We start from the raw sequence: 20,691 nt of genomic DNA, 5'->3' as shown, positions 1-20,691 counted from the left end.
GGGATGAGTGGCAGAAACTCTTACTGCTCCTGCACCTGTGTGTTGTAGCATCTATTGAGTAAACCAGAGGTCTGGGGAGTTCTCTGGAGTCAGTCAGGGCTGTCCTGTCTGCGGCCATTGCATAGATTCCACCAGGTTGTAACAATTCATTCTGGGTTTGGGCTCAGAGCACATGCTCCTTCTCATCATATAAGCCTCTATCCATAAACTAATACAGTCACAGATGCGTACATCAGAACATGAAACAGGCCATATCTCAGCACTAGCTGTCATAAAGATAAGAGAGCCGGATATGGGAGGAAAATTATGAAAGGAGTAAAGTCTTCCAGAAAAAACTGGCCTCATAATGTGGATGGAAAGACACAGTGGAATAAGAAAATTTGAAACAAGTTAATCACAAGGCAAGAAAGGGAAGGGGCAATCTGGAGTGACAAATAAATTGATGAGAACAAGCCAACAGAAGTAATATCATACAGTTATGGTTGAAAAGTAAAGAATGGTGCAGAGAATGCTTTCAATGTATCCTCCACCACATACCATTCAGACACTTTTCTCTGTCAGCATAGACAGACAACAAATTGAGATGTATCTACTACGTTGTGGTGAACAAATACTTTTCCATGGATTACACTGCATTTGCCTTTTCCTTCTGAAGCTATCAAGTTTCCAGAAGCAGACCTCTCGCCAACTAATAGGGTTTTTTTAATAAAGAGCAATCAGCACATCTGTCTCAATGAGATTTTTTATATTACCACAAAAAATAGTGTGTTTTCCTATGTGAATTGCAAAAAAAAGTTTCCAAGGGGAGAAAACAGAGACAAAATTCAGCTTTAAAATAAAGTCCCATGATAGAAGGATAAGCCACTTCATGTCATGCTACATTCAAGTAGTTAGCTAACAATTAACCACAATAACTGAAACCTTTCTCCCACACTCATTTTCACACAAGAATACTAAAATGCCTACATAATCATACTAAATCATAGACGCATGGAATGGTTTGGGTTGGAAAGAACAACAACAACAAAAAAAAAAAACAGGCAAGCAGAATTCACATTTGCATTCAGATGATACTCTTCAAGGCTGGAGCCCTGCAAGAAATCTGAAGTATTTTCAGTTTCCTGACCATTTCAAGAGACTAAGTTTAGAAACACCCCATAGACCAGATATCACAGAATTATTCAATAAATGTCTAAAAAGCCATGGATACCATTCCATTTGCTAAATACATCTGGTGCCAACTGTTCAGCTGAAACACATTTAGTGTTGTGAGGAGTTTTAAATATACCTGCTATATCATGTAATTCCTCAGTGCCTTCAAGAAGCAAGGATAAGGCCTTATTGCTCAGGAGGGGACCTCAAAGCTTGCACAGTGAAGTTTCTTGCAGTTATGAGGAATTCAGACAATCACAGAGAGGCAACAAGGAACAGAATAACTAGAAGAATGCTGACAGAAACAGATTATCAACTGCAGTTTCAATTTTAAAAAGTTGATTTCACAGCTGCTTTGTCAGTGGCTCTTACATTTACGTGGGCCACAACTACTTAATAGCCTACCACTATCAGCAACATTTGCTTCTTTTATCTGTGTGAGAGTAACACAACAAATTGTGTCACTACCCAAAACTCAGAACAGCAATAAGGTTGCACAGAGCTTTTCTTTTAGGTTGTAATTTGAGGAAGAGATGCGTACTTTTTACTCCTTGAAGAAAACATTTACTTTTTAATATGAAGAATTTGCGTAAAAGAAAACCAAACCAAACAAAGTCCCCAAACAAAATACGCATTTCAGAATTACCTTCTCAGTATTATTTTAATAAGTGCATCTTAACTTCCCTTTGCTGCAGAATGGTTCAAAGTCAGGGGCAACAAATACACCTCAGAATAAGGTATCTTTTTCCTGGATGGCATCTGATACCGCACATTTTTCCAGAATTGTGCACTTGCTGAACAAGATTTCTCTGAGAAGTCCCCTTTCCATCGGATAGCTCCATGTTTTTGCTTAATGTATCTGATTGATTCCGGCATGCTTGTGTAGTCCGGTATTTCATCCATTTCTATAAGAATCACTTGAATCCCATCACGGATGAGAGCATTATACACAGCTAGTTGTTGTTCAGTGGTGTCTTCTAACAGGCAGCAATCAGATGTTTCTGATCCCAAAATAATCATCAGTCTTCTGCTTTGCTTAAGGATTTCATCAGCAACACTGACCACAGCTGGAAGTAATGAAGGAACAATCAAAGTTTGCATAGAAACTTTACAACTGCTGTAAATTATTTCTTAATTTTAAAATTGCATTTATATGGAGCAGTGGCTAAATCAGAGGACTGCTATGTTTAAGCTCTCCACACTGTCATTCATGATTCATCAACCATTGCATGAAATTACTGACAAAAATTGTTTTCTTCAGTTCCCAGGAGCAGATACTATTCAAAAAACCCTCAACAATATTATTAATAATGCTGCTGAATCCTCATTTGTTCATCACTGAAAAGAAAGTGCTGACTCTCATAACAGCAGAACAGAATTTTTGGTAAGAAACCAAAAAAATTAAAAATAAAAAAATTGCCCATTGGACAAATTATTCATTAAAAACAAATACAGCTTTGTTTTCCAAAACCAGGCATTTTTTAATTGTATATGTAATCTTCTAACCTGAGAACAGTGTGTCAAAAGACCACTTATTGCACTCTACTGATTAAAGCATACCTTCTCCTGGTAAATCATCCCTTCCTAATATAAAGAGATTATATCCACATTGTTGTTCTAAAATAGCAGGGAGTATTCTATGAACAAAGGTTTCCAGGCGATAGAAACTTCTGCTTCCACTGCTTTTTGTGTACAGGACACATGCATCGTAGATTTTCCCATCTAAAACAAACACAAATGTTTCAACTAAAAAAAGGCAAAAACAAAAAACAAACAAAAAACAAACCTAAAAATCAGCAATATGTCTTTATTGCAAGATTTCATTTTGGGCTGTTCAAAAATAGCAAGGCGGGGGGGGACATGATTCATTTGACAGAATAACATCAAAGCACTAAAACACTCTACAGATCAAAAGAAGAACGCTCAGTCACAGAATCTGGCTTCTTTTCCTATCACAAGGACAGATGTGCCAGCAAGCGAGCTGGATGCAGGACCTGAGACCTGCAAGAAGCAGCCCACAACCCCAGAGGTGCCAGGACATTAGGAAAGTGTCCTCCTGAAGGACTTCCTTCACCCTCTCCTGGAACAAATTCAAGAGGAGTCACTCTCCACTCCTGATTAACCACAAGAGGAAATGGCAATTCTTACTGTGGGGGAACGGCAGGTAGAAGAAAAGGCCAGAAGGCAGCTGAGGTTTTGAGAGTTAAAATTGCATAATAAACAGAAATGAAGAAACCAAACCAAAATCTGATCTAACTCAACAAGTTAAGTTTAGCTCAACAAGCTACAAAACATAATTTCTTTGATTCCCCCCCCCCCCCATCAGAATGCTATTAAAGTGTTCTGGGAAAACTGAACTTTCAACCAGAAGCTGAAACTCCTTTCCTGTGAAAACATTTACAACAGCCATTGTTCAGCATTAACTATCTCAGTGCCTGGAATTCATTTACTTTCAAGCTACGGGGAACTTCAGTCAGTCTAATTCTGAGCACTGCCATGCAAAATATCTGTAACGTTACACTTCTTCCAATTTCTTTCACACATGTGCAATATAAGTATACAACACAGCAATCAAAACACATAAGAAAAATAGTAGCATTTTCTCTCTTTGACATGTAAACATACTAACTGCCAGGATTTAGAAGGAAAGGAGTAAAAGAGAGAAGCTGGGGGGAAAAAAAAAAAACCCAAAAACAAAACAAAACCAAAGCCAGCAAAATTAATCTCTGAGAAAATAAGTCTGATTTTCAATAATATAATATAATAAATATAATACACATCTTTAAACAGATAGTTTACAGGATGTAGCTCTGCTGACACCTATTGATCATCATCAGAGTGACCATAAATCTACATGTAAAGAAACTAATTTAGAGAAAAGCAAAAAGCAACATGCTAATTTGGAAATAACCTGGAGTTCCTTTTGATTTATCTCACCATGACTGCCTTCCATATTATGCAGTGTTTATTACCTCAACTATGATTATTTTACTCATATGAATGAAAAAAGAAATCCCCACCACCACCAAAATGTCTTTGTGCATATCTGAAAATTCCTCAAGGAAATTCCACATACATCCTACTAAATAATCACATTGCTAGAAGTAATGGCATGTGAAAAAGTCAATAGGCTAGTTACACAAACATACCTGGTCACATTCACATACCTTCCTTACTCATAAAGGCACAGACAGAATTACGGTACCAAAGCACCAAGTCAATCTTGAAAATCTTGTAGATTATGAAAGTGATAAATGTTAAAATTAACAGAGAGAGAAGGCCTCCAGTCAGCCACCTCTGTATGTCAGGAGCTGCATAAAAATATAAGATCGGGTTTTAAATGTCGAATTTGTCCAAATCTGATATTTTACACAAATGTAATATGAATTCGAGTTATCATTTTTTCACTTTCATTTATCTACTTTTTTAATAATGATAAATACACTACTACAGTGATTCCTTCCCTATGTACAGGTACATGCATGCATACTGCAAACTGTAATTCATCTGTCCTCTACCAACATGATATATAAGCATCTGGTATCAAAACCTCTTCTGGAGAGGTCAAGAAAAACACAGGCCTCGAGAACAAAAGCATTTCTTACCTCTGTGTTTTAATATAATATAGGATGCAACCTGCCCAAAGGCATTTGAAGCTTGGCAGACAAATGGTTGTTCATAATCTTCACTATTCACTTCCAAAATTACTAGCTTCACAGAATGTGCAGGGCGGCCATCGTAAGAAGTTTCCTCCCTATCCAAAAGGTGACAAATAAAGCCATAAAACTACAGCCCTCTCTGGAATGGCTTCATCACTAACAGCTGCAGCATGACAATGGTTGTTTCCATCTGCAAATGGCAACCACACTTCAGAACAGATGAACAATTACATTATATGAAGGAAAGCCAAACAACAGTTGGGCCTCTTACTGAGATTTAGCATCGATGCTGGAAAACATCAAGATGTTAACTTATCTGGAGCCGTGTTTCCGCAAAGAATACAAGATTTCTGTAGGCTGAAGTACAAAAACGTATTTTACAAACCTAAGCAAACTCTTGTTACAGGTTTCACAGCCCCTATAAGAGTAGGTGGAGAGAGAGAAATTCCACAATATGATGTGACGCACAAAGAGGTGTCATCTTGTGATAAGCAGCTTTGGAATAGGGAGGACATCAAAGGTGGTGACCTGCAGCAGACACCAGCAACTCAGTGCTATTTCAGCTGTAAGGAGTGGTGTCTAAACTGTTGCTTCACCCCATGGATCCGAAAGGACTTGTAACAGCTGAAGTGTCAGGCTGCACCATCAAGAGACACCCATTATCGCACATACACTGCACAAGGACACAGAAATGCTCATTATGCTGCACATTGACTTAGTCATGTGTACCGTGATGTGTGACCTAAACAACTTCTTAACCACCAGGAAAATGAGGGATTCCACTTTCTTGTTAACAATAGATTTCAAACGCAAAATTAACCAACTACTTCGCCAAGCACTATACTTTCCTGAAAACATATTCTAGTTACTATTGAAAATGCAAAATAAAAGCTTGAAATACATCTTAAAGGCTATATATAGAACCACACTGTAACAAGAAATGAATGAATAAACATCACTAATGCAAATGACTAATTTGCATGATGCAATTAACATTGCAAAGATGACCATTTAAATGCTAGGAAGTACAAAAACTAACATTGCTTTTATGAGATCAATTCAGGGACCATGTGCCTCTGCATTATGGCCTAATGACATTATAATTCTTTGTGACAGTACAATATATTATGTTTGTATAGGGTTTTCTCTTGGTGAGCACTCAATTTAGCATTTTATTTCCCCCCATTGTTTATGATGAGGACTTATTTCTCACAACTATATTCTTACTTTGGAGATATCATTCTCACTTCTTCGCCAGTTTCTTGGTCATACATAGTGCTTGAGAATTTACAAAAATGATTACATTTTGTCTTCATAGAACAACCACGAGATGGTAGCTGACAAAAACCCTACAATTTTTAGTTCCCAGCCTGTCATACCTAAGAAAAACAGATTGCCTTCTGCTCCAATTTTAGTTGCTTTTTCAAATCAGGTCTAACTTTGGGAAGGGAAAGCAGGCAGAGGAAAGAGACAGTCTGAAGATCATGTGCCTGGACATGCTTGATCCAACTGTAAGAGGTCTCTGCCAGGCCAGAGCCTGCTCAACAGAAACTGTAATACAATTACAGTTGTAATACAATTACAGTTTTAATACAATTATGAGACTGTAAGCGTACAAAAACCTTTTCCCCAGGTTGGAAATTAAGACAGATTTTTACAATGAACAAAAAAAGCACAATCACACGTGTAGTCCATGTACCTACTATGTTTCAAGTTTCTACATCAAAGCATAAAGTGAACTGGAGGAGGCAAGCATTAGAATCTTTACAAAGAAAGCTATTTAAGCAAATGAAAACTGTTGTTAAATATTTTAATGCCAAAGGGAGAAAGTTCCACTTTGGTTGCCAACATGGTATTTTCTAATCTGAAAATATACTTACTCATAGGGACTTGCAAAAATTCTGTTCATAAAAAATACATCAATATACACACCACTGCTTGTCCAAAACACCTCATACCCATCAGCACCTGTTGTATTGCAATCCACTGTAACCTGTGAGCCTATAAAATTGTGTTACAAAGTGAAAAGTTAATTTCCATAATCTAATTAAACTCTATACAATCCTGTTCACAGACTCCAAACACAGACCAACTAAGGATGCCCCCACACCCTTTCAGAAAAGTTACTCTAGCAGAGGGTCTATATACTCAGTGATCTGCAGGTTCAGAAAGAGATTGGTAGGATGGAAGAGGCTAAATCCAAGACGAAGATGCCTCTCTCTGGGGCATCACTTTCCCTGCAGATTCAAAGATGGATCTGTCCTTAGAATCTCTTCCAGAGTGATGGAAAGCAACAGATGTGGCAGAGAATCACTTGGGTTCCCTACAACTTTCTTTGCATCTGATAAATTTCCCTAGGACTTCGTAAGCAACATGCCTTGTCCCTCTTACTTCCAAACACTACCCCTTCAGGAGATCAACACAGGGAAACTGAGCTGGTCGCTGAACTAGTTTATGTCAAAAAACAAGAAGACACAAAATATGGCACTCCTAGAGTACAAATTTTCACTAAGATACAAAAATCATATTTTATTACAGAAAAAACAACTTACCAAGTTCCACTTCAATGGAGTTGTTTCTTGGATAAGATATTTCAGGGGGCTTTTTCGGTGGGCTCACTTACAAAAAAAAAAAAAAAGAAAAAAAAGAAAAAAAAAAGAGAAAAGTGCTTTTCAGAAAACCCAGGACACTTGCAGTTTGTTCTATGCTCTATAACCCAGGCGCAAACTAAAACAAAAACAGGAAAACACACCCACCCTGTCCTGTGAACAAGGTTGTCAGCAATTTTATAACAGACATTACTCAATTACTGAAAAAATTATATCACAGAATCACAGAATGGTTTGGGTTGGAAGGGACCTTAAAGACCATCTAGTTCCAACCCCCTGCCATGGGCAGGGACACCTTCCACTAGACCAGGTTGCTCAAAGCCCCGTCCAACCTGGCCTTGAACACTGCCAGGGATGGGGCAGCCACAGCTTCTCTGGGCAACCTGTTCAGGGCCTCACCACCCTCATAGTGAAGAGTGGAGGTGGATGGGTGGGTGTGCTCGGGTCGGGGCAGGCTGCGGTTGGGGTGCCGTGGTTTGGGAGGTGATGTGCGTGTTGGTGGGTATGAGCGGGACGGGGCGCAGGGCGGTGTGCGGGCTATAGGGGGTGCTGTGCGCTGCCTCCACCGGGGAGCTCTGGTGGCAGAAACGGAGCGCCAACTGGTTATAGTTGCTTCGGGTTTCTCGCGTCCCAGGTTCGAATCCCCGTTTTTCTCACCGAGAGCCCACCCAGAGCTTCCTCCTCCTCCATCTCCTCAGTCCCACACAGGCAGGGACGGCATGGCCAGCTTTGCCTTTCCTCCTTGGAGTGTCTGCATCCTGGCATCTTTTCACCCTCCTCTTTCCTCAGCTTCCAGCAGGAGAGGCTGGTAGCCACAGGCTGACAGGCGACTGGCCACTGTCCAGCTCACGCCTAGGCCAAAGGCCCAGGAAGGGCTGACATGCCAAAGAAAGGCAGCAGAAAGGAAAAGCAGAGCTGTGGGCACAGGTGGAAACCTGCAGCTTGTAGATGAGGCCCCCAGGGACATGGTTTAGTGGTGGACTTGGCAGTCCTGGGGTAACAGTTGGACTTGATGATCTTGAAGGCCTTTTCCAACCAAGTTGATTATATGATTCTAAATCTCCCCTATATCTCAGGTAGTCAATTACTTCTGACTTGAAGCTAAACTATTCTTCACCCCACCTCTTCCAAATCTCCACATGCTCATGGTGGACTGGCTGTTCTGTGGCATAAAAATCCTGTAAATATTGCATGCACAGGTGCGGAGGAAGTATCTACAGTATTATTCCTCTACAATCTGGATAGCCCGTGACCCAGCACCCCACAAATACAACCTGGAGCCAAATACTTTCAGAGTACAATTCATCTATTTCAGACTTTTACTAAAGGGGAAATTCCATTTCCGTACTCTAGAAAATACATAATCTTTCTGTCAGCATTCCCTTCCCTCACATTTAGGTAGAAACAAGTAGCCCTATGTATGGGTCTTCTAAGCTTAGTTTTGAGAAACTTGGACAAAATTTTCACAAACACAGTGAAATTATCTACTTACCTTCTACAGTCAGACTGATGTCTCGTGAAATGTTATACTGTTTTCCATTGCAGGTATATGTTGTTTCGCACGTATAGTTTCCTTGATCATGTACAGTCACATTGAAAATTATAAGATCGCTGTTTGAGAAGGCAAACCTTTCCCCTTCCAGCAGCTGGCAGTCCTAAACATGTGTAGAAAACTCTGTTAATTCATATCACTATGTCTTTCTGTGTTTTGTCTCTCTTTAACGCAAGCAGAACTTTCAATGGACCACACCATAAGGATGGATGCCTTGCAGAGGCTGATGAAGAGCAAGGGCAGTGGAATAAAAGGCAAAACATACTTCCTTTTGGCTCTGAGTTTTTATTTCAGAGATACTCCAAGTACCTTTCCCATAGAATACAACTTTTAATGTTAGAGAAATAAGAAAGCAAAATGCAAGCATCAGGATTTGTAAAAGTATTCACTAATGAAGAATCACTTAATAATTAGACTTAATTTTTTAAATGAGGCAGGAGTGCTGCAGAAGGCACTACCTTCTTGTAATATAAAGAGCCTTTAAAGAAGGGCGTTGCTATCTATGTCAGTGATAGGCTAGAGAGTATGGAACTCTGTCTGGGGACGGGTGATGAGGTAACAGAGTGTTTGTGGGTCAGGATCAAAGGGAAAACAGCAATGGGGGACATTACGGTGGGGATCTGTTACAGGCCGCCTGATCAAGAGGACTCTGTGGATGAAGCGCTCTACAGACAGATAGGAGCAGCCTCACGCTCGCAGGCCCTGGTCCTCATGGGGGACTTCAACCATCCTGACATCTGTTGGAGGGACGGTACGGCCTGGCACAAGCAATCCAGGAGGCTCCTCTATTGTGTGGAAGACAACTTCCTCTTTCAAGCAATAGAGGAGCCGACGAGGAGAGGTGCCAGGCTGGACCTTGTGCTCACCAACAGGGAGGGACTGGTTGGAAATGTGACGCTCCAGGGCAGCCTTGGCTCTAGTGATCACGAGATGGCTGAGTTTGAGATCCTTAGGACAGTGAGAAGAGCGTGCAGCAAGCTCACTGCCCTGGACTTCAAGAAAGCAGACTTTGGCCTCTTCAGGATCCTCCTTAGTAAGGTTTCATGGGATACAGTCCTAGAGGGCAGGGGGGCCCAAGACTGCTGGTCGATATTCAAGGATCACCTGCTACGTGCTCAGGAGTGTTGCATCCCGACTAGAAGAAAGTGCAGCAGGAGGGCCAGGAGACCTCCATGGATGGACAAGGAGCTGCTGAGGAAACTTAGAGGGGGAAAAAAGAAGCTTATAGAAGGTGGAAGCGAGGACAGGCGGCCTGGGAAGAATATAGGAGCATTGCCCGGGAAGCTAGGGACCAGCTTAGGAAAGCTAAGGCCCAGCTAGAATTAAGTTTAGCAAGGGATGTAAAAGATAACAGGAAAGGATTCTATAGATACGTAGCAAATAAAAGACAGACTAGGGACAATGTAGGCCCTCTCCAGAAGCTATCAGGAGAACTGGCTACCCTGGATTTGGGGAAGGCTGAGGTTCTTAATGACTTCTTTGCCTCAGTCTTCACCAGCAAATGCTCTGACCACACCACGAAAGTCTTGGAAAGCAAATGCAGGGACTGTGAGAACGAAGACCTTAGGCCCGCTGTAGGAGAGGATCAGGTTCGAGACCATCTTAAGAACCTGAACGTGCACAAGTCCATGGGACCTGATGAAATCCATCCACGGGTCCTGAAGGAGCTGGCGAATGAAGTTGCTAAGCCACTGTCCATCATATTTGAAAAATCCTGCCAGACAGGTGAAGTTCCCGATGACTGGAAGAAGGGTAATATAACCCCCATTTTCAAGAAGGGGAAGGTGGAAGACCCAGGGAACTACAGACCAGTCAGTCTCAGCTCTGTGCCTGGCAAAATCTTGGAACAGTTTCTCCTGGAAAACATGCTAAGGCACATGAAAAACAACGAGGTGGTTGGTGACAGCCAACATGGCTTCACGAAGGGGAAATCCTGCCTGACCAATTTGGTGGCCTTCTATGATGGAGCCACGGAACTGATGGACAGGGGCAGAGCAGTTGACGTCATCTACCTGGACTTGTGCAAAGCATTCGACACTGTCCCGCACGACATCCTTGTCTCTAAATTGGAGAGACATCAATTTGATAGATGGACCACTCGGTGGATAAAAAACTGGCTCGATGGCCGCACGCAAAGAGTTGTGGTAAATGGCTCGATGTCCAGTTGGAAACCTGTAACGAGTGGTGTCCCTCAGGGATCGGTGTTGGGACCGGTCCTGTTCAACATCTTTGTCGGCGACATGGACAGTGGGATTGAGTGCGCCCTCAGCAAGTTTGCCGACGACACCAAGCTGTGTGGTTCGGTTGATACGCTGGAGGGAAGGGATGCCATCCAGAGGGACCTTGACACGCTTGTGAGGTGGGCCGATGCCAACCTTATGAAGTTTAACCAAGCCAAGTGTAAGGTCCTACACCTGGGTCAGGGCAATCCCAGGCACTGCTACAGGCTGGGCAGAGAAGAGATTCAGAGCAGCCCTGCAGAAAAGGACTTGGGGGTGTTGGTTGACGAGAAGCTTAACATGAGCCGGCAGTGTGCGCTTGCAGCCCAGAAAGCCAACCGTATCCTGGGCTGCATCAAAAGAAGCGCAACCAGCAGGTCAAAGGAGGTGATCCTGCCCCTCTACTCTGCTCTTGTGAGACCTCACTTGGAGTACTGTGTACAGTTCTGGTGTCCTCAACATAAAAAGGACATGGAGCTGTTGGAGCGAGTCCAGAGGGGGGCCACAAGGATGATAAGAGGGCTGGAGCACCTCCCGTATGAAGACAGGCTGAGAGAGTTGGGGCTGTTCAGCCTGGAGAAGAGAAGGCTGCGTGGAGACCTCACAGCAGCCTTCCAGTATCTGAAGGGGGTCTACAAGGATGCTGGGGAGGGACTCTTCCTTAGGGACTGTAGTGGTAGGACAAGGGGTAATGGGTTCAAACTTAAACAGGGGAAGTTTAGATTAGATATAAGGAAGAAGTTCTTTACAGTGAGGGTGGCGAAGCACTGGAATAGGTTGCCCAGGGAGGTTGTGGATGCTCCATCCCTGGCAGTGTTCAAGGCCAGGTTGGACAGAGCCTTGGACCACGTGGTTTAGGGCAAGGTGTCCCTGCCCATGGCACGGGGGTTGGAACTAGATGATCTTAAGGTCCTTTCCAACCCTTACGATTCTATGATTCTATGATTCTATGATTCTATAAGTGTGAACAATATGAAATGCCATTTATCTAATGGAGCGATACTGAACACATAACGGATATGCCATCTCTCACAAGTGACATTCTAAATCTGTTTACACACAAAAGAAATTCACCACAGTGTCTTTCGATAACAGGTCAAAAGATGCCACCTGGGGGATGCGTGGTCAACGTCTCTCCCACATCAAAGCTGAATTTCTACCCTGTTAATCGAAAAACTTGTATACTCCTTTAAAAAAGCCTTAATCCTCTTCCGATTTGCTTTCAAAGCATTTTTCTACTATTTACAGTAAATCTTTTGGCCTTCTCCTACAATTCACAAATATCAGTGATTTATATTTTAAACAATGGACAGTTACGAGACAGCACAAGCCACAGCATTCTCACCTTGTACCAACGAACAGGCTGAAAATTCTTCTCGTTCCTGAAATGATCCAAGTGTGGGCACACAACCTTTGCAGATGATAATGTAAATATCAGCTCCCCTACAGCAAATTTTTCATTTAAGCATAAACCATCGGTCCTCTCAAAAACCGTTACTTTTGTACACATTCTCCAGCAGCTTGTCAAGTTCCTGCAATTGATATAACATAATTAAATTAACCTATTTGGCATATTTTCCAACTCAAAAATATATGGTAGTCTTTTTGGAGAAGAAAGAGAGGATGAGAAGTTTAGATTCTCTAATAGACTTACTTTTGCCTGCTAGGAGAAAAACCCCAAAACGAGACCTACTTTCCCCAACCTAAAGTTAGTTTTTGTGAACACAATCTCCTTTCTCAATCAGTATTTCTCTTACCCCAAAAATTCTACTTTCTTTATAAAAGTTGTTCCCTCTGCAACTCATTTCTGTAACAATGTTTGGTTTTTTTTAAACTTTCACCTTATGACGCATTCATAATCTCCAGAATCTTCTAACATCGCAGGAAGAAACCAAATTAAATTCTTCTGCTGATGAATTCTAGAAAGTTTGTCTCTAGGTACAGCTGTCTGGTTACCAACTTTATACCATGTTAAGTTGTAGTCTTCACTTCTCAAGCTCTTTTCCAGTGAACATTTAATAGCAAGAGGCTGCCCATTAAGCACAAGACTTTGCCTCAACATCACATCATAGGCTTCACACTTCTCTAAAGGGAAGAAATAGAGATTAAAGAAAACCTCAAACACTGTAAAAGGATATACTGAAGCCATTTCTTGATTACATTTACAAAGTCCATTGGAGTTTTCACCTCCATTCTAAAGCTATCTACTAAAAATACAATTATAATCCTTTATCTTTACAAACTAAAGTATACGTCAGTGATACGCACATATAGTTACGCCACTGAAATGAAAGTTATTTTAACACAAACTTTACACTGTGTAGACTTATTTGCAGCAGACTGTTATTTGTATGTTTTAGTTCAGATGCAAATTACTGAAGTACCTGTATTTCTCCAGCCTGTTTCATGCCCATTTACATACACACACACATGCAAGCACAAATTTCACATTCAAGGTCTTTGTTAATTTCACATAACTGTAGTCAAAGTAAGCCTTCAAGACAGAAGATGCTTTCAGTACCTAAATGTCCTAAAGGAACACTGAAGTTAAAGTTGCTGTTGTACAAATATTAAGTTTGCTATGGAAATTTAAACTAATCCTTCAATTTATGAGCATTTAGAGAGGAATTATTACATGTACTTATCAATGACCTCGTTTTCTTTCTTTCTAACACAAGGAGATCCATATGGGAGTATGACAAAAAAAGCACCAACTCCACATACCATGGTTACATTTCTGAGTCAGTACTGTATTTATCTACAATTTCTGGTTTGATTAGAATGTCAGAACAGCTACAGAGAGTCATGTAAGTGTCTGTCTAACCCAAAACCCTGTCTCTGATAACAACCCGTAGCAAATGTGTAAGGAAAAAAAGAGTAGGACACAACAAGCAGAGGAATACTTTACTTTCGGTCACTTTCTTTACTCTTACATTGTGCATGAAAAACCATTCACTGCTTTTGATTATTTCTCTGGGTATCATGCATTTCTTTTTATGAGAACTGGCAAAGTAAACTTTCCCCCACCTGCCTAGCTACTGGTCTCTGCTACTGCAGGGAGGGCAGCCAATAACCACCTTTCCATACGATTACTTCACAAAAAACAGACTGTCCAATGGATTGGTGAACCATGCAACTTGTTCCTCCATGGACAAAAAACCCCAAACCAAACCCAAACCATCTCCAAACAAATGCCTTCCTAGAAATTCAAGGAATAGAAATTAATGAACTTTTTCTTTTAACAGTCTGGCACTGCTGCAACATTCCAGGTGGAATGACAAGATTATGACAGCAACTCATCTGAACCATCTGAAATGTTTTAAACATGAACCGGATTGTTGGTTGGCAGCCAAAGGGGAGAAACAAGCAGTCGCAACTAAGTAGCCTAGCAATTTTACAAAAATCTAGATGTTACATTATTGTCAAATAGTTCTATTTTCCAGTATGAAAAAAAAAATCCTAAGCACACATTCTATAAAGTTAAACTACAACTCATTTCATCAGTTTACATACAAAAGAGTCATGCTGCCATTCAGACAGACCTGACTGGCTGGAGAACTGGGCTGACAGAAACCTTATTAAGTTCAAAAAAATAAGTCCTGCATCTGGTGAGGAATGACCCTAGGCACCTCCAGGACATCTTAGAGACCATTCAGCTGGAAAGCAGATCTGCAGAGAACGACACTGGGGTTCTGATGGACAACAAACTGAACATGAGCCACCAATGCTCCCTCATGGCAAAAAAGGGCTAACAGTGTCCTGGACTGCATTAGAACCTGCCAGCAGGTCAAGGAAGGTGATGCTTCCCTTCTACTCAGCACTGGTGAGGCCACTGGTGAGTACAACAGAGACAAGGATTTACTAGAGAAAGTCCAACACAGGGCCACAAAGATGATTAAGGGAGTGGAGCATCTCTCACATGAGGAGAGGTTGAAAGAGCAGGGACACTGTTCAGCTCAGCTCAGAGAAGGCTTAGGGAGCATCCAGGTGGATCTTACCAACGTGTGTAAATATCTGATGGGAGGGAATGAAAAACAAAGAGCCAGGCACAAATTGAAACACTGAAAAATTCCATCTGAACATAAGGAAACACTTTTTTACTGTGATGGGGATCAAACACTGGAAGTTGCCCAGAGATGTTGTGGAGTCTCAATTTGTGGAGATAATCAAAATTCAACTGGACATGGTACTGGGCACCCTGCTCTAACTGACCCTGGGTAGGTCAGGGACGTTGGACTAGATGATCTCAAGAGTTTGCTTCCAATCTAAATGCTTCTGTGATAATATAGTACACAAAATAGCACATATTATGTCTTACAGGTTCCTGCTTTTAGGACCGTTTAAAAGAACTCACTGGCATGCACATAAATTGACTTTTACAGCCATTTTCATAGAAAATGAGTATTACTTGCGTGAATCAATTCAGAACAAGACCTTCCATAGCCACCAACAAACTTACCTGCAATAATTAAAAACAGAAATGCTGTTCTGATATTACACAAACCCAATGTTTTTGCTGTCATATTTCCCTGCAGAAATGCAAAAACCCTTCAATTAGTGGTTTCCACAATTTAAAGTCAATGTTTGCAATACACAGTTAATACAGGATACAGCAAATATAAGAATTGTCTTTGGCTTGTTTTGAGCCTGTTACCTGCTTGTTTAACCTGACAGCACCTAATTATTAGAACAAAGCAAAAAAAAAAAAAAAAAAGAGAGAGGAAAAAACCAAACAAAAAAAAAGTAAAAAGAGTGAACATTTCCTATTCAGCTTGTCAAGTACTCTGGATTTTTTACATTTCTAGCACACTCCTCCTGAGCTCTCGCTTTCCCAAGCTACAGTTTTACTCTCTCTCTCTCCCTTAGATGGAATCTAATTTCATATTTCTGCCCATCTTTGCCACCCTTTTCTGTACTGTCTCCAGCTACATTAATGAAGCCAGTCTGCCTTCATTAACAGCCTCTGCTGAATGCCTTTTGTAAATTAAGGCAGATTGTATCAGCCATGTCTCCTATTCACGTACATGTGTACAATTCTAACACACTTCTAGCATTTGAGAGTCATGACACCCCGTTCCAAAAGTCACTGTTGACTCTTTCCCCTGCATAATTTACCTTCATTTCCACTGGTTCCATTATTTAAAGCAATGCCTTCCCAGCTGCCTGCTGCAGATACCAGGCTCACTGGTCTCTATTTTCCTGGTTCTCTTTTGATCACTTGCAGAAGATGAAGAACCCATTAATCACTTTCTGATCTGTTGGTCCCAAAGCTGCTTTAAATGAAACATTTACTACAAAAGAACACAAGAGTATCAGCCAATCGTGGTGCTTTATTATGGATCATTTTATTCTCTAACTGCCAGGACTGACTCTTCAATTTGACACAGACCCTTCCATGGAAGATAAACCATACGAAAAGATACCAAAATCCATGCTCTTCCAGGACGAACACAAACACAAAAATTTTTATTTGTTTGTTTTCCCTTGCCATATTCATATCTTCCCATAACCTATCCTATAGGGGTTTTTTATGCCCGAATTGTCTATTGTCTCTCCAGAATTTTTGGAGAAGGATCTATTAGTTGCCTGCCTCTGACAAGTTGTTCCTTAACTGGGCCTGCCTTACTGCCTTATTTTTTTTTTCCTACTCAGCCTACCAGTTTTTACAGTACTGTGAAAGGACAAATGCAATTACTCAAACCGAAGGATAAGTAGGAGAACCCTATCCTGTTGCGAAGAATCTTCAGCCAATCGCCAATTTCTGCAATAGTCAAAGACGACACTTCCGGCTGCTGTGTCTTACTTCACCAAACTGGCTCAGAAGTGTGCCATATATTGAGTCACCCACACTGCTGCTTGCAGTGCCTGCTTGCTTCCTTCTTGCCCTTCTCTCCCCTCCTCCCTCTGCAAACTTCATTCAAACTACCAGGCAGGTCTTCTCTTGCCTAGCTGCAAGAAGGTATGAGTCCCTGCAAGAATGCTGAGCATAAGAAGGAATACATAAAACTTTAAATTCACGGGAGGGGGGCTATGGGTGTCTGTACAAAAGCTCCAACCTTCACTAATTGTGACAGACAGTAACTCTGAAAATCTCTGCTTTTCAATTTTAAAATAGATTAAAACATTATAATGGAAATAAAGTGAAAACAGGACTGAACAAAGGACTGAACAAGCTCCGCTTATGACTCGGCATTTTCTTTACGACTTCTCCAAATCACTGTTTTTTCATTAGTTCTGTTCCATTACAGCATTACTCGACTCTAGTGTTCTGACTCACACATGCTCTCTCAAGCAGGTTTTTTGCCCCAGCAGTAGATTCAGGACATGCAGCAGCAGTTATTTTGCCATGTTCTGATGGAAAGTCTTCCAGAAACCTGCTTCTCTATAAATGCAATGTACTTTCTATCCCTTTAAGTTTAGAACTTGCCCTTTTGCCAACATGGAAGACCTGCAAATATATAAAGCCCTGTGTCAAACCACACACATGAACTGTTCCTGAAGGAGGAGATTCCTTCTTGTCTGACTTCATGAAGAATAAACTTCCAGTTCTGCAGAACGTATACGCAGCGGCAAAATTAGGCTTTGCTATTTGCATGCATTCACATAATTAATGATGAAAATAACAAATATCGAGTGCAAGTGCTTTTCCCACCATATTCTGCCATGATAAACAAGTACATTTCTCCCTTTTCCCAGCCATTTTGCCCACATCTTGAGCCTGCAATCAATGTGTAGAGCTTTGCTACTCAGGACAGAACTCAGCTGGAGTTATCTTTGCCCAAATTTTCCAGAAGAAAAAAAGTTCCATGTATCTGAGGCCATGTTCATAAAGCTTTACCCTGAAAGGAAATATTTTTATCAATTTAAGATTTAAAAAAAAGAAAAATAAAATAGCCAGGTGCCTGAAAGAGGTCTTCAATGACACATGCACCTGAATTACAATTACAGCATCCTTGGCAGCACATAGTAAAGCATAACTCTTATTAAAATCTGTCATTAAATTAGTACAGCCACCTTTTTCTCTGCTCTCTAGTGCTTTTGAAGTTGACCTACACAGCTAAAACAAAATCACGAATCTCATCAGAACTTTGAAAAATCAGGCCTTTCACTAATTTTTACACACTTGTGGCAAAAACACACAACAGCCATGTTCTCAGAATTGAAAGAACTGACCGAAAGAGTATCACACCATTTCTTTTACATAAGCCATAAAATACATATATATATATATATTCATATTACCTTAAACGCTTCTATTAACTGCAAGGTACGCTGTGCCTCTTCAAGAGAACATCATCAAGTGCCTCAGTTTTGATCTAGCAAAAACGATCACAACAAATGCATATATTCCTCTCTTGCCGAGGAATATATGCATTTGTTCCACTGCGTACCTAACCAGTACTGGAGAGCTGGGATGTAGTTACAGCACCGACACTATCTCGACAGCCGTTTTCCTGCGATCCGCTGACATCCCTCACCAGTGTCGGCAGGAAATCATTTCCCAATACTCTTCATTGAAGCTCTTCACGCGTGTCCCTGGAAACGGTCCCTGGAAAGGGGCTGCAGCTCCGCAGAGGCTCGGGAACGGCGCTGCGGGGAAGGGGACGGGGATGGAGGGAGGCTGGGGTGCTCGCAGGAGACCCGCCAGACCCGGGGGGCACGGCTTAACTCCGCGGAAACGCCGCTCTGTCGGTTTCTCTCACAACCGAGCCACGCCAGGCGCAGAGGAAAGCGGTGACCTGCCAAAGCAGATTTCACACCACCCCTGCTCTGTCCCCTGCTCTGGCTTTCCCCGGGAGGCACCACGTCGGGCTGAGCCACCTCACGGGCAGGCGGGTTCCCTCAGGACGGGCCAGCTCCCCGCGGAGTCCCCGCCGCTGCCTACCTGCAGGTACGCTGCCGGGGCGGGGCGGGGCGAAGCGGGGGAGCCCTCGCTGCCGCGTTTTGGCAAGCCCAGGCAGCCCCGCAGCCGCTGTCGCCTCTCGCCCCGTTGCACAGGCAGCTCCTGCCAGCAAGGCCTCACCCGCCCCTGGCCGCAAACCTGAGTGCCCCCGCGGAGGAGAGAGAGGCCCGCCTGCCCGCCTCCCCTCCTCTGCCCGCCCCTTCCCGCCGCTGCGCACGGCGGCAGGTGTCCCGGCGCACGCAGGCAGGCCGGCTTTAAACCTGATTAAACCCAGGCCACGGAAACCAAGGAGATTGAGCAAGAGCCGCTTATGCGTTGAAAGGCGGCGCCTCGCTTCAGCTGCCGCCTGAGCAGCCAGCCCCTCGCCGCCGCGTCCAGGGCTCGGCCTCCACAGTCGGGGGGCGCCGGCAAGAAACCCTCCAGGTTTGGGGTGACCGGCGTTTGTTTTGTCCTGTAGGACGGGCAGGCTTCCCTAGTGGAAGTGAACGTGTGGCTGGAAGAGGGATTTCCCCACGCGTGTGTGGAGGCTGTTGTCGGGAGCATCTCGGAGACGTCAGCTGGCCTGTTTGCTTCTTCAATAGGCTGCTTTGCCAGCTTGGTCCAAGTTCCCCGGATTGCCACATGTGACTGAGATGCTGGGTTCTGAAGCTTGAGCATACAGATTTAGTCCCATTTAGCCAGAAGTTTTTACTTAGTTGCTAGTAAGTAGCCTGGCATTTTTTAAAGGCTACTTAGCTTGTTCTGGGAACAGTATGTTCACTATGTTCTGCTATTTCTTAATTCTCTGTGCCACGGCTGGAGTCAGAGTTATTCAAAGTAGTTCTTCAAATGCAGTGTGACGAACACAGAATTGGATATGGGCATCTGTAAGGCTGTATTGTCACAGACTAAAATAGTTACTAAGGTAGAGAAAACCTCTTTCTTAGGTTCCTCCCACAGTAGGCAGCAATCAGCAAACCCTAACCTTTTAGAATTAACAAGATAGATGTTTTCATTATCGTTAAAAATACATCATAAGCACATTTGCTAGGCAAATTAGAATCATAGAATCATAGAATCGTAAGGGTTGGAAAGGACCTTAAGATCATCTAGTTCCAACCCCCGTGCCATGGGCAGGGACACCTTGCCCTAAACCATGTGGTCCAAGGCTCTGTCCAACCTGGCCTTGAACACTGCCAGGGATGGAGCATCCACAACCTCCCTGGGCAACCCATTCCAGTGCTTCGCCACCCTCACTGTAAAGAACTTCTTCCTTATATCTAATCTAAACTTCCCCTGTTTAAGTTTGAACCCATTACTCCTTGTCCTACCACTACAGTCCCTAAGGAAGAGTCCCTCCCCAGCATCCTTATAGACCCCCTTCAGATACTGGAAGGCTGCTGTGAGGTCTCCACGCAGCCTTCTCTTCTCCAGGCTGAACAGCCCCAACTCTCTCAGCCTGTCTTCATATGGGAGGTGCTCCAGCCCTCTTATCATCCTCGTGGCCCTCCTCTGGACTCGTTCCAACAGCTCCATGTCCTTTTTATGTTGAGGACACCAGAACTGCATACAGTACTCCAAGTGAGGTCTCACAAGAGCAGAGTAGATGGGCAGGATC

General features: G+C 42.6%; 1 protein-coding gene across 8 annotated transcripts; it reads right to left on the bottom strand.

Moving 5' to 3' along the window:
- Nucleotides 1–730: 730 nt before the first annotated feature.
- Nucleotides 731–19,664, bottom strand: LOC115603667 (interleukin-1 receptor type 1-like). Of its 8 annotated transcripts, XM_030475753.1 has the most exons (14): nt 19,077–19,308; nt 18,583–18,781; nt 18,434–18,507; nt 16,307–18,030; nt 15,600–15,720; nt 13,033–13,276; nt 12,537–12,723; nt 8,913–9,075; nt 7,364–7,429; nt 6,692–6,812; nt 4,758–4,906; nt 4,320–4,463; nt 2,713–2,874; nt 1,710–2,219 (listed from the first exon to the last, which is right to left on the bottom strand). In XM_030475753.1, the coding sequence occupies exons 4-14, from the start codon at nt 16,325–16,327 to the stop codon at nt 1,828–1,830; spliced, it is 1,770 nt and encodes a 589-aa protein (XP_030331613.1). In that variant the 5' UTR covers nt 16,328–18,030; nt 18,434–18,507; nt 18,583–18,781; nt 19,077–19,308; the 3' UTR covers nt 1,710–1,827. The 8 variants fall into 8 exon arrangements, 7 of the variants coding, with proteins under 7 accessions (XP_030331614.1, XP_030331613.1, XP_030331612.1 ...); XM_030475754.1 differs by having other exon boundaries at nt 731–2,219; nt 18,583–19,308; XM_030475752.1 differs by having other exon boundaries at nt 16,307–16,482; nt 18,583–19,308.
- Between the last annotated feature and the right edge of the window lie 1,027 nt (nt 19,665–20,691).

Source organism: Strigops habroptila, chromosome 2 (genome assembly GCF_004027225.2).
Source record: "Strigops habroptila isolate Jane chromosome 2, bStrHab1.2.pri, whole genome shotgun sequence".
Classification (NCBI taxonomy): domain Eukaryota; kingdom Metazoa; phylum Chordata; class Aves; order Psittaciformes; family Psittacidae; genus Strigops; species Strigops habroptila.
Note: the sequence above shows the minus strand (reverse complement) of the source record. Positions and strands in the feature narration are given on the sequence as shown.